General features: G+C 40.6%; 1 protein-coding gene and 1 long non-coding RNA gene across 3 annotated transcripts in view; one reads left to right on the top strand and one right to left on the bottom strand.

Annotated features, from left to right (window-relative positions):
• LOC145445036 (uncharacterized) overlaps window positions 1–14,510 on the bottom strand; it is a 37,327-nt gene that overhangs the window by 10,519 nt on the left and 12,298 nt on the right. The window lies entirely within an intron of this gene.
• The window catches only part of LOC145445006 (protein turtle homolog A-like), an 89,974-nt gene continuing 78,606 nt past the window's right edge, over window positions 3,143–14,510 (top strand). For both annotated transcript variants that reach the window (XM_080323090.1, XM_080323091.1), the window contains exon 1: window positions 3,143–3,374. In XM_080323090.1, the coding sequence (XP_080179216.1) occupies window positions 3,230–3,374 (145 nt within the window). In that variant the 5' untranslated portion in view covers window positions 3,143–3,229. The remainder of the gene's footprint in view (window positions 3,375–14,510) is intronic.

Here is a 14,510-nt window from a genome sequence, read left to right as displayed (position 1 = left end):
TTTACTAGAAGACCCCGTTTTGGAGAATATCATGGCATGGCGCCCTACCCCATATTTATAAGGCCCCACGTTTAGGCGAAGAGCAATACGTAGAAGTTGTATAAGATACGGTTTCATCACTTTGTGCGATTAGTACACGTTAATAACGAATATTGTGGTCGTAAAAGTTATATTTAGTGTAGCTTTATTTTCGGAAAATAGAGCCAATACTAAATTTGCTTTTATGCTTCAAAATGTATGTTTTGCAGACAAAAGAACTAAAAGTAATTAGAACTCAAAGTATGATAATCGCAATTGAAAGTGAAATACAAATGCCACTTCTAAAAAGCGGAAATATATTTCATGTCTTTTGTCCATAATGCTTCAAAGGAGATCTGCTAAATCAGGTGTAACGTTCAAAACAGGTGGATTTTCCAGATTAGCAAGACACGTAATGGGCTGCTAGATTACGATATGATAGGTAATTGCTAGATTTCGAAACGGTAATTTCAAACTTTATGGTGGGCCAAATTTACTGTGATGAAATATTTGAATGGGCGACAATGCGGTGTGAGCGGAACCAAGCAATCCGATACCTAAATTATATTCACTGATACTTTCGTGAAAACATATTTGTCACTCCATAACTGTGCGCGAAGCGCAACAAAATTTCTTGACTTTACTTGACTTTTGTGAATATTAAATGTTGGTACTCCGTGAAAACAGCCCCAAAATTCCTCAGGCTATCTTTCGTATTGGGGTAATAAACTACTTCTACTTGACAAACTGAAAATAGCGAAAAGTAAGTAAGTAGATCACGAAATATTACGAAATAGTAGAAGTAGTGAAATTCAGATCCACTTGAGTACGTACCAGAAGTAGATGAAAACTACTTGAGTACTTCCAAAAAGTAGAAGTACTTCGTTACTGACCACCTCTGGTCACGACACCAATGGAAGTGGTTTCGAATCCCTGTTCTGACCATCTTCGTGACTAAGGTTTCTCTGCGCCCCTCCTCGTCGATCTGGCAACTACGGCAGTGCATAGAAAAGCCCAGACTAAAAGTGAGCCGTGCTTCAAGTCGGCAGAAGAGACCGCGATGGGGACGCGTGGAGCGAGAGAGACTGACGATTGACTGAGAGAAGAGAATGAAAGTCGTCCCCAAGATTACGAAAATCGAAGACCCGATGGACATCACAAAAATTCGTGTCGTGCTGCACATAGCCTGGAAAAGGTGATTAGCGGCAATGTGTTGCGCGTATATTAATTATAATATTATGTTGCTTTAATTTGTTGAAACTTTGACTGGTAGTGCAGAAAATTAACTGGTTTTACTGGTTACTTTGAATATATGCATCTTATATAACAGGGGTGGGCGGCTCTTTAAGCCTTTGATTGCGGCTCTTTCATTATTGGACCGCGTTTCACCATTTTGCTTGAGAGGTTTAACCTGATTACAAATTGTTGCATTTTACCGCGCATTAACAATATGCGTATCGTTTTCGTGTTATTGCTTTCCTTATGGTTCACGCAAGACTATAGTAAAATTTAGAAGGTGTCCTTACAGGGTTGGATGTTTGCAATTGAACTCGTAAATCGAGTTCACATAAACATTTACACCCGCAACAATGAATGTCTGGTCCTCAGTCAATGCTAAATTATTTGTGTTCGCTATGAACTTGATAATTAATTACGCCAGCGCAGCAACGGTGAATACGGCTGTTCCATTTTATTGTAAAGGCTAGTAATAACTGCAGAGTTTGGCCAAAATAATGTCTTAGGGATTACCTAGCTGAAACCATCCTTAAATTCTTACCCGCACTTGAAGGAACTGCTCCGTACAGCTTGGACGTCATAACTACCTTGTAGCCTTGTTTAAGACACCTTGTAGCCCAGGTGGAGACGCATCGCATCATCAGTATCACCACCCAATAATAAACTGCATTCGGTAATCAACATTTCATTGTGATGTCATAAATTTGTATTTTTGAATTTTTGTGTTGTGGCTCTTTTAAAGCCGAGATTTGTGATATGCGGTTTGCGCATGAAGCAGGTCTGACCACCCCTGTTATATATTATGTCGTGGTTTCTTGTCACTTGGTGTAATTATAACATAGTGCGGTAAAGGTGTAAAATACCATTTCAGAACCACCCCAAAGCTCAAATAATAACCAATTCTCGACGAATCCACCTCTCTTGCACTTTCTGCTTCTACGTGCAATTGAGGAGACATTTACGGCGTTACTCCTGCTTGTACTTGAGCCGCAACGCTGACGCGATTAATCGACCATGTGCCGTGTCGTCATGCAATGACAAGTGTAGATCTGCAAAACGATCGAGTTTGGAAAGTTGCGTCTCTTGTTCAATGCAAGATCTGTTTCACACACTATGACGATTTATTTCACAAAACAGTGAAATCTATTAAAGAACTACTTTCTCCCTGACAAAAAAACTTAATTGTTACAGAGGTAAACTGTAACTTATAAAAGCTCTATGCATAGCCTTCTGTTGAAGTAGAGGTCGGCAAAACACAATCACTTTTAATGAACAGTGCAAGTAGATCTATGTGATAAAAATAAACATTTTCAATCCCTGATTGTCTGCATTATAAAATTTTCCTCCATTAGTTTATATACGAGTTGTTAACGAAGCTTCAAACCCATTTCCATTTTTCCAATGCGTTACTGCCAGTCGAATATACAGATCTCATATAAAAGGGTTCGCTAAACAGTAAAACATGATCATTAGAAGAGCAATTACTTCCAGTTAAGGCCGAGAGAGAAAATGATTTACCAGACGAGAAAAAACTTCGCTCCCTGCGTCTCGCAGATAACGCTTCGCCGTATGGTAGCCTGCGTATCGCCGGACGGCACATGCGATGTTATTATTTGAAAATCGCTTGCTACAACGGTTGACCTCAGCGTACGTACAAGATAGGTTGAAGCGAGTTAGACGCTTCAAGTGCTGACTCAACCGCAAGGCATTTGAGGGAAGATATAATCGCAAATTGAAGTAGTCGTTTAGGTGTAACGGCCTTTTTGAAAAATGCACCTACAAACGTTCCGTGTCTGGTTGCTCGCTTTTGCGGCAGACGTGGACTCAGGCTTCTCCCCGTTGCCAGACTACCGAGTAACGATTGCGCCTATTCGATATTTTAATTCTTCGAGACTCGTTGTCTAACAGACTGATTGGATACGTAATAAATCGCTCCTAACTTTGCATGAAACAGTCACTGTGCAGCATGTGATTTATGAATGGGTATCGGAGAACTGGATATAGTCTGGAAGAACGTGTTATGCTGAACTTGAAAGGATGTGCTATGGAGGCTGGAACACTGCGGCGACTTATATTCCTGGCTGCCCTCGTTTTCGGAGCCACTGCCAGCATAAGTGAAGGTAAATTCTAAACTGGTGTATCTGATAAACCTGTCGTGGTCAAGTGATCTGATCATGTATCAGTCAATCATTGCTTTCCCAGTCATTAGTATCCATTTACCTTTCGTTTTAAATGCTAATGTACTGAATGATAACTCTATTTGTTATCCACAATGTATGCTACAATTTACACCAGTAAAATGCTATTAAACTGCGATCTTGTGTACTGGTACGAGTGTACCGGCTGAGCAAATGCAAGTTGCTGGCTTTCATCGGTTTTACTTGAAACGTTTTCACTGGGGATATTTTGGCATGTATTGTTGTATCATACTCGTATACCATGTCGCATTCGCAAAATAGTAATGATCAATAACTTCGTTTGTGATAGACGATAATATATCACGCAGTGTAAACTCTTACACGTTTACTGATTGCCGTTTTCACGCTCAATGACATTCACCCGCAACTAGCCGCGATATACAGTTCATTTACGGCTAAAAGCGTTATGGTACGTCGCCGGTTCGATATACCATATCACTATAGAAATTAAACATGGAACGGCAACGACCGATTTTGCGGCTTCGTTCCGCTCCGCCGAGGCTGGAGTGGAGAGTGGTTTTGCGTAAGCGACTGTAGGATTTCTGGCAATCCAAAAGCTATCTTCCCGAGCACAGAAATTATTGAATATGGTCTTGATCGAAAGCCACTGTTGCACCGATTCCGAAAATATAAGTTAAAATAATTATCAGGCACTGATCCACCTAGAATCCGTCCTCCAAGTCGAAATATCGGCATTGTTCGAACAATCGGAGAGTCGCAACGGGTCATTGTTATGGTCATTGTGTTGCGGTTACCCGATTGTTCTGAACAATGCCGATATTTCAGACTTGGAGGACAGATTCTAGGTGGATCAGTGCCTGATCATTATTTAAATTTATATTTTCGGAATCGGTGCAACAGTAGCTTTCGATCAAGACCAGATTCAATAATTTCCGGGGTCGGGAAGATAGCTTTTGGATTGCCAGAAATCCTACAGTCGCTTACGCAAAACAATTCTCCTCTCCAGCCTCTGCGAAGCGGAACGAAGCTGCAAAATCGGTCGTTGCCGTTCCATGTTTAATTTCTATAATATCACCGTCGGTGGGCAATGGCTGTTTATCTCGAAACGAATCACAGAATGTTGTTAGTAAGCAATAAAATCCAACGCTACGTTTAATTAAGCGACTTTCAAGTAATCTACCGTTTGGATGATACGCTGCCGGCTTTGGGGTTGTACGCCTATATATCAACAGAAACGTCTTATCTACAAGCGCGTGAAAAATGTTCGGAATCTCCACGGCTTATTTCTCCGTGGTCAAATGACCGTGTATGACAATTATTCACGGTGGGAAATCTTGTATAACCATTCCGGGTTATCCGTTGACAAGACAAAAGCTGGTCGATATGCAGCTATTCAATGGCAAATTCTTCGATTGGCGTTTAGTATGGTGTGAGCGTAGGATTGTTTCTCATGGAATAGCGACTTAATTAGCTAACCGCATTTATGGACTTACACAATGCATCATGATTCGTAAACCATTTTACCGTGAACAATAATGCGCCATCCTCCTTGATGTACAAAATCTATGTAGAAAATTCACATCACATCGATAGCTGTATTGTCTGCGTCTTGTCACTCTTATCAGACTTGTCAATTAACTGGAATCAGGTCACTTTTGAAAACTACGAAACCAGCAAAAAGCTGGATTGCCGACCAACTAGGTGACAAAGCACGATTAGCAACCTAGCCGGCCGGCTTGTAAATGAATTAATGTACGGGTAATAAATAGCCAACTCAACACTGGCGGCGTTGTAAGAAATTGTAAAGATTGATTCCCGGCCGATAAGGTCAAGCAATAACATATTCATCGGAAAACTCCCATCGATATTTATCGGACTGTCCAATGTTGTCATTAACCTCACAACAATTCTAAAAAGCTATATAGATCAGGACTTCCAAGGGAGAGGGCGTTCACTCTTCCATACTGTGAATTACTTAACAAAAACAATATGTTAATTCTTGATTAAAATGTGGACACGGCGTGAGTCCTGTGTTACAAGGTACGCCAGTGTAATAGGAGTAGCCTGCTGTTTTTTCACTCGGTTTGGTTGCAAATAAACGACATTGATCTGAAATACCTATTCCAAATTACTGCTGATAATTTGAAGGTCCGGCCTCATATTTTCTTAAGGGCAGAAACTATCGGTTGTTTCGACAAAAATTGTTATATCGGAGATATCACTATGGGATCAAATTTCTGACATCTGCCCGGGTCTAGCAAAGATGCCCGTATTTGCAGCATGGTGAAATCAGGATATATTCATTCATTGTTGGGAAATGTTGCCCCGTCATTTGTTTTCCTGTGACTCATCTTGACACAATGATCGACCAATACCATGCGTTTGAACAGAGTTAATCGGTGGCAGACGAATTAACAGATTCATCTGATGCACATCGCACGACTCCGTGCGATATAACTCCTTATATAGGATCCTGAGCTGACTCACTTTAGACCAGTGGTATCCAACGTGGCGATTCTGAGAAATAGGGGGGAGGGTGAAAATGACAAAGGAAGCGACTGGGGAGGGGTGGAACTTTCAGTCAAACTCACCTTAATTGAAATCTTGGTTTATTGCGGAAATCGCGGAAACTGATTTTCCGAGCACACTCGAAAAGTAGCTTTTTTAGATAAATTCACTAGCCATCAGAGTTAAGTGAATAAATTTCCCGATTATATGTCCTCTTACACGAATCCGCAAATAAGAGGGAGGACGGGGGTTGTATCGAGATTGATAAGGGGGCGATGAGTCGAAAAAGGTTTGGAATCACTGGTTTAGACGATATGATATATCCCAGCGATAGCTCGCATATACAAATTTTCATATCCAAGTTTTGGCTTTTATGTAAGATAACTTCAGTGAATTGGTATTATAAACAATTAATAATATATATAACGACCAACATTCCGGGATCTCACTCGGAGTTCCGCGATCGCCACTACGTTGGCAACTATAAAGCCGACAATATGAGGTCAGGTGATATATATTACAAATGTTATCCCGGTTTCCTAGCAGCACTACAGAAATGCCGACTGTAATGGTAGTTTTCAACTTTAAAATCGTGAAAACATCCCCTATAGTTATTTTCAAATTCGCACCTCCAAATGTGAATGCCAACAACGAATGGGCTGAAAAAGCTCTTTCAGATGATTTAATGGTAAAGCTGGTACCGCCGAGTTTATCACTTATAGATAGTAGGAGTTCTACTTATCCTGCACTGTGAAGTTGTATTAAACATCACACATATACACCAAGAAGTTATACGTACCGAATCGGTCATATTCAATGGACATTGTATTAAATAGAACTTTCACATTATGAATCCATCGATGTACCGTAGGGCTGATATAGAGCCACTCTTGTGGTCCGATCAGAGTAAAACTGTATTGGTGGCATAGTATAACCCGCAATGAGAATTGGACACTACCCAACAGCTGTGCAACATACATTCGATGGTATTAGCGGTGTGTGAGAGAGTGGCTTGTTACAACTTATCCAATTACCGCATATATAATCAATTAGCACGTGAATTTAAAGTATTTCGAGACTTTATTATTGCAAATTTCTCAACAGTTCACTTGTTTTGACCCGTACACGAAATTACGCGCCACATTTTCGCCTTACGTTGATGGAACGCTAAAATGAATTCCGCCGGCAAATCGATGAAGCCCGCACGTCATGGCCTGATAAATTAAACGTAAGAGTACAATCAAGTGGGAATATTTAGTCTCGTTGAATTGTATTCATTGATTTAACTGTAACTCGCGGACCGTCTTCACTCAATGAAGTTTCCTGGTTGGAGACGCATGCATTATTCAGCAGCTCGCTTAACATTGTCGCATTGCTTCCGCAATCACTTGATTGAAGTTGGGTTCTATCTTTGGTGGGGAGGGTGCTGGAATACAAAAGTCAATCATTCGGCCTTTCTGTCGGCGCAAATTTGAGTCACTTTAATTCCGAGCCTTTGGAATGTCGTTAAATGCGCTCTTATTCCGGGCAAAATTCAAAATTGTAATTGGACGCTTCTTGGAGGTTCAGAACTTCAATATGCACTTGAATAATATATTCATATTGAAAATATCTCGAATATTTTCGGCTGACACACGTCAGGATTAATCGTCAGCAACTATGGGGAATTGGAATTTCAGAGCACTGTTCAAAGTTTTGCGGTATATAGAACTGTTATGATTTGTTGAAGTGGAACATTATGTCAGTGTTCAAACTCTAAGTTCCCAGTGGAAGATGAATAGTATGAAAAGTACTGAAGTAAGAAGTTCTAAAACGTAGATTTTGGCGAGGGGTCGCATAATTTTAGTATGTAATTAGAGGTGGCTTCTTTGGAAATTGGAATATGTATCTTCGTGACTAACAGAAAATGAGCAATGAAACTACGAATGGGTACAATCTTTTAAAAATATATTCAGTTACCGCGATACAAAGACTAGTTCTCGCGGTTCTTGCGACAATTTCACTTGTAAAACATATGCAAAATAATCAGAAAAACACTTGCTGTACTTCACGAAGCAAATCTTTAAAATGAGTAGTTCGAGTAGGCGTGTAAGTGTGCGAAAGGCATAACCACGTAAGCAAGTACGCCAAGTACTTCGGTACTGACGATCTCTGCCTATACTCGACGCTGCACTCTGCCTTTGATCTGCTTTCCATAGTGAGGTCGTGTGTCCGATTGTCTGTAAATGATTCATAGTTGATTATCACTTAGGTATTAGCGTCTCGAATGCTAATTAAAGCCGACAACTTTATTCTGGCGACCTCGCAATGCGACAGTTTATAAGCAACAACCCCGCAGAGCGAATTTCGTTGTCGATTATAGAATTAGATGATTCGGAAGCTTGTAAAATGCGGTGTTGGAAGCGATTTTCAAGCACGGTCTGTCGCGAATCATTAGCGTACTTCGATTGGATGCGGTAAACCTTACAAGTCCCATGCAGTTTGCGCACGGGAATGAAGGACACGAGATCAATTGATTTGGAACGGAAATGTCTAGCGTCGATGGTTATTCGATTTCCGTCCTATTATTAAGTCCTTATCAGTTTTGGTTATCGTGGCTATTTCGGTTTGCAATTCCTGCAAATGGGCGAGGCTGGTTTGCTCGATTAGAATCAGATTTTAATGCAGTGTCGAGATAAGTTATTTGATCGCCATTCGCAAAGTCCATTGATTTGATTGTTCCATCACCCATTACCGCTGGCGGGCACGAATAAAATCGTGCATTTCCACAGCTAGTTTCAGTCGATCACTTTAGCGGTTGACGCGTCTGGTTCAGGTTGACCGACGTAATCAAACGATATTTTTCGTTGATGCATTGATGGTCGAGAATGCAGAAGACCCGCAATGCCGTACACTGGATTTGCAGTATTATTTACTGCATTTTTATTTGCAACAATATCCGCACACCTTGACGTCACGGTAGTCAGATCTGTGTTAGAAAACGGATATTTTATGCGACGCTTTTGATGTGAACGTGGCAAATGATCACCGGTCTAGTATAGAATGGATGTTCATCACCATTATTTATTTCCAAGTCAATACGAATATACAGCTATAACTTGGTGTCAATCGGGTTTTGGTACAGTGAATAATGCTGACGATGAAAAGTTTCACTTCGATTCGCGACTAAACTTATTTGACAAGATGCGATAAATCGAATAACAACTTATGCTCTGCAAGTATCAGACATACGGTTATCACCACAACTGCAATGCTGGAAAGCTAAAGACTATATCAAATTCATGCTTCAAATCTATTTTGTAACCACCAATGCACTACTATGTTGCGACGTTGAGCAGAAGAGTGGCCAAATACTTTGTCTCATAAAATTTCCATAGTCTTGGACGACGGTTATGCGATTTCATTTTCGTTGATTACGTCATGCTCTACCACTGACTACCCTTGTTATTATTCTGGTTGGAACCCTACCCATGAACCTCTGAATCTTGGAGACTAAATGTGAAACGTCTGCGACACGCAAATTTGCATATCGAGCGTTATTAACATTGCATGCATAATAGGTTTCTAAAACTGATGTTCAAGTAGCCTACTCAAAACTTTAGGAGGCAACCTTATCCTTTACAGTTCATCAGATAGTATTATGGTCTTTCAGCTAATCCTCTCAGTTACGTCACGAGGCCGTGTGACGAACTCACATCATGTCCTTACTACAGATACAAGTGTTGAATGTCCGATGATATGAATAATGAATACTGTTTTGATTCGGAGCGACCGTTAAATTCTTCTGTAATTATCATCAATGTGCGCGTGTCGTCTTGGAAAATTCGAGAAGCTAGTGATCAGATTCCCCGTCATAGCAGTAAGAGGGATTTGAAGTGTCCAAATACATACTTTTTATACGATCACGAAGTAAATCTGCCAGTTACACTTCTGTGTAAAAGAGTAGTACGCCATTGCGATTTGGCACAATGTTTCAGGTCGATCACTACTGCACAGAAGTGTCCTCTCTATAACTGTGGCTATACCCTTCCGCTACGTGTGTTGGATGATATGCTACCGCGTAACGATAATTCAAGGCTCCGGTAGTGACAAGAAAAAATCGCATTAGATAATAGTCTGAGTCGAGTGCTCAAATGATTGTTGCCGTGGCCAGTAAATGTATAATTTCGGTTCCCAACAGCGATTCGTAACGTGTGAATTTATTCGTTGAGTAGCTTCCCTATTGTTAGCACCTTATTGATTACGGTTGAAACGCCAAACTGTCAATCTGTCACTCGTTTAATTTTTCAAAAGCACACTATTTTCGCGGCGTTTTATACACTACTGTGTGTGGACGCCGATTTATCATGAAGGGCTGTGAATTCAAGCGTGTAACACAGTTCATGAATACACTGTAAACGACAATCGTGTAATTGGCCGATCTCCTCCACAACGTGGGGTGCAATCGGGTACACGATTCTTTTTGCCACAGCATCTTGCTTACACACCCATACCGATGGGTGAAGATTAGTGAAATACGCCAATTCTTTTGGAGAGATATCCTAGCCAGAAAACTGGGTCATGTCTCCGTGTAACATCCAAAAAGGTGAGCTACACATAAACAAAATAGGATAGGAATAGGTCGTTATATATTTATGTCATTGGGGTATTTTCGGCATATGCACTTATACACCGACTCATGATACACATCAGTGCGGAGCGGATCGACAAATTCTCTGGTCGTACTCCGATGATGTTTTTTTCAAAGCTCTGGTCCGACTCCGGTCCAACTCCTACGCCAGATTGTAGAAATGACCGTGATCCGGTCCGAAGAACTCCGATAATAATTATCTACACACAGGATGGTATTGAATATTGATTGAACCAATGAAAACAAGACATGAAATACTCAAAGATCAAAGCCAACCCCTATTTGAAGTAATTATGCCAACTTAGACTTGGCATGTGGTTTATTTCCATGAACGTTTCACATCAACTGTTGATTCGAGGGTGCGAGAGCGTAAGGATATCATAGTGTTAGTAAAAATTACCGATCCGACTCCGATCTGACTCCGTCCGTATCAGAAAAAGTACTGATCAGGCCATGCTCCGCCCTAATACACATACACACAATCTGTGCATATGCATACCTGCACACCAACTGTATAATGTACATGTTGTGCATATGCCCCTGGACAATGAAGGTACAGATATAGCCTTGGAAAACTTTCTAAGTCTTGCACCACCCCTCCATGCTATCCTGGATATTATGAGCGCTAACTGGGAAGTCACAGATACCAGTTAATAGATACCAGAGCCTTTCACACGCCTGGGAATATCCACATTAGGAATGGTGTATTTGACTTGTCTTCGTCCATTGGGATAGGTGTGAAAGTAAAATTTGGTACCAGAAGATTTCGATCGACTGATTTACGCCACACGCTATGGTGGAAATCAGATAAATAAATGCATTCTCCACAGTTTATGTAATGCAAACCTGTATATGTCACATTAATGCCGTTTTACAAGTACAATATCAGTCACCGCAAGCCTATACTGAAGCAGTGCTTTTCAACCTGTGTGACGGCTCGCACTAGTGCGAATGAAATAAATTGCAGTGCGAATGACGGTGTGAATAGTGCAAATGAAAATCCGGATCAAGTGCGAATGAAAATCGTGAATAATCATTGTTAATTTTTGTAACGTGGAATGATTCAAATAAACCTAATACGAAATTCTAGGGCAGTGTATAATTTTTGTAGTGGTGACGCAATTGTAAACTTGTTTGACTTGCGACGCACCTCTAATCGTAGCTCTCACAAGCCGTGGTGAATTAATATTTTCGCACTATAATTATTACGTAACCAAAAGCCTGGTTTGGAAGCTGGTGTAGTGGAAGACATACAGTATATCAACCAGTCTGAGCTTGCGACAGGCTGAAAAAATGACCATCATTACAGACTCTCATTTGAAAGTTACTGTAACGTAGATTTTTACCCCTTCACGGGTTAAGTATGGACGTGGACGACAAAGAGTATAATTTTGGGTCGACACGGTGCTAGAGCTATCTGTTAATATGTATGTAGTATTTGTTGAATTTATTGCAAAATATCCTGCAATAGTTTTTACATATCCAAGATCACTGTGTTGGGTGGGTACTGTAGCCAATAAGCGAGACACGCAGAAAATATGACTTTATGGTTTTTTTTTGAAAACATGGTCGAAGACCGTTGGGATGATCTAGTGTAGGGGTATGCAACGAGCGAGTTCAGGCCTATACGACTCATTCATTTCGAGGCCAACCCTTTCTGCGTCGCGGCACATGAAGACGTGAAGTTTTGGCTAACAAACCGCTAATAAGATGCGGGGCCAGAAACATAAGCCGCGACAAAACCTTGGTCCAACAATTACCGATGCTGGATGGCAAAACTTTTCGATATGGGTGTGATCCGTATACAGTAGTACAACTGCGACATGCAGATAAATTTAATTCGCCCTAATTTAAAATCGCGTGCGTCAGACATTCTTTGTAGAGCTGTGTGATCGTTTTGCACCTAATGTTCCAAGACATAAGGTAAAAGCCTCAACACAAACATGTGGATTTTTCACCCTTTCGACAAACTGGAGCCTCCGGGACCTTTGTGTCAGCTCTCAAAAACGATTTCTGCCTGCAAGCATTTTCCACTCGCCAAAGATACGCTGTATTTAGGATAGGAGTGCAGAACTGATTTTAAGACCTGGCCATCCAAGCACTAGTAGACGTTCTTGTACCAAACCCTACAACTTGTTTGGTCGAGAAGGGTTTTAGTGAAATAGTTGATATCAAAACGAGCGAAGAAAGTTGCCTTTTTAATGAGACACTTGATAGCTTAAGATACATAGTAGCGAATTTGTTGCACATCTCAACAAAATGTTGTTAAGTATCTTCATATTCTTTTTGTATAACAATTTTCGATTAGTTTGTGCGAATGAAATTTATTTTACAAAATAACTGCGAATGGAGCTTAAAAAGGTTGAAAAGCAATGCAGCGGATAATAAATCAATGGTCCCGAGATTAATAGTAAGCAGTCTGAGATTAGTGCTTCCGATTCGTTTCGCAATTTGTCACAAGTGTTGACTGGGTTTCCTCGGGCATCCCTTGATTAATGCTGACATTTCACTATTGATTCCGGCGTTTAGCCGACGTGTCGCGGTGATTGGATTGAATTTCTACCATAGGCTTACCAGTACTGAACCAATTGCGGCAAGTCGGCCGCTTTCTCTTGGGAAAGAAAAATCGATGGGCGACGGCGTTGTTCTAATTGAAAGGGCGCGTAGCGCTGCGCGCCAATTTCGCAAATCTATTTACGCTGAATTTATCTTCGTAATGACGAGAGGTTTTCAATGCAAATCGAATATAATCCATTAGGGTAGGTGATGAATCGGGGTGTCTTTTGTCTCTGGGCTGTGAACTTCGCGATCCCGCTGGGTATTAGCGGACTTGTACTGAATTGACAACAATCTGAAATCAATTGAGAACGGACTGACCCTTTTCGACATAGTGTTCTTCCTGGGTACTCGCTTCCCTGGAAAAACAGAGACAAAATGATTTGGTGTCGTTTTACTCTGCAAACTCGGTTGAAACTTTGTCAACATATTTCTTGGCATCCATGTATCTTTTGAATACGGCCCTCTCAGTGATGCGTATCCAATATCCCAGACGAAACAGAATAATTTTAAATGTGTATTTCAAAATGTGACATTTTAAGCATTCGGACTATTATGGTCCGGATGCTTACAGCTATGCTAACAATTTTCATGCCAGAGTTAGTCAAAAATTTGACTATTTTTCTGACCATTTTCCAGTATTTTGATCTCCAGTCTGAATTCTTGATCGGCTAACGTTGGCAACGTTGTTGGCATCTTTCTGTGATATCTACAGTGTGCTGTTTTCCCATTGGGGCAGAATATATTATACCAAGCTGTAAGATTTACAATCGGTAATAACCACGGCTGTCTAAAGTTTTACGCGTTGGTATTCATGGAGATTTAGAAGTAACACAATTGCAAGTAGAAGTATCTATTTCAGATACTTTTCAAAATACTTCAAGTGGGGGTAGAAAACGAAGACGTAAAAGCAGTTACAAAAGTTACTTGCGAATTTCATTCACAAACGTCATGGAAACATATCCCTAAACTACTTTCGACTATACGAAATCCAAACTGCAAAAATTAAGTAGATTTGATAAGAACACCGTTAAGTACAAGTAGTTTAAGACATAGCCAATTGAGTAAGTAGTGCAGGTTACAAAACCTGCTTGAATACTTTGGAAAATTCGAAGTAGGCTACTTCGTTTCAGATAGTATCTAGCAGAAAAACCATGGTGGTGCAGACTAGATAACCGTAACCGAAGATTTATTTTATACCCATCGTTAAAGACGAAAAACATTTGACCCCTCTCTGTGTTAAGAAGCACTGGTGTCTCGTTATATTTCGGCGTCTAAAGTCGGGATGGGGCGTTGAAGGATTGTTGATGTGTTGTCAGATTTGGTTATTCGTAGACATAATGTCGCTTCAATCGCTCCATCCTATTCGCGCTTGCTTCATTTACTTTCGGGACCGCTTGTTA

The sequence above is a fragment of the Botryllus schlosseri genome, chromosome 8 (assembly GCF_051294905.1).
Source record: "Botryllus schlosseri isolate E-star chromosome 8, Bs_hap1, whole genome shotgun sequence".
Classification (NCBI taxonomy): domain Eukaryota; kingdom Metazoa; phylum Chordata; class Ascidiacea; order Stolidobranchia; family Styelidae; genus Botryllus; species Botryllus schlosseri.
Note: the sequence above shows the minus strand (reverse complement) of the source record. Positions and strands in the feature narration are given on the sequence as shown.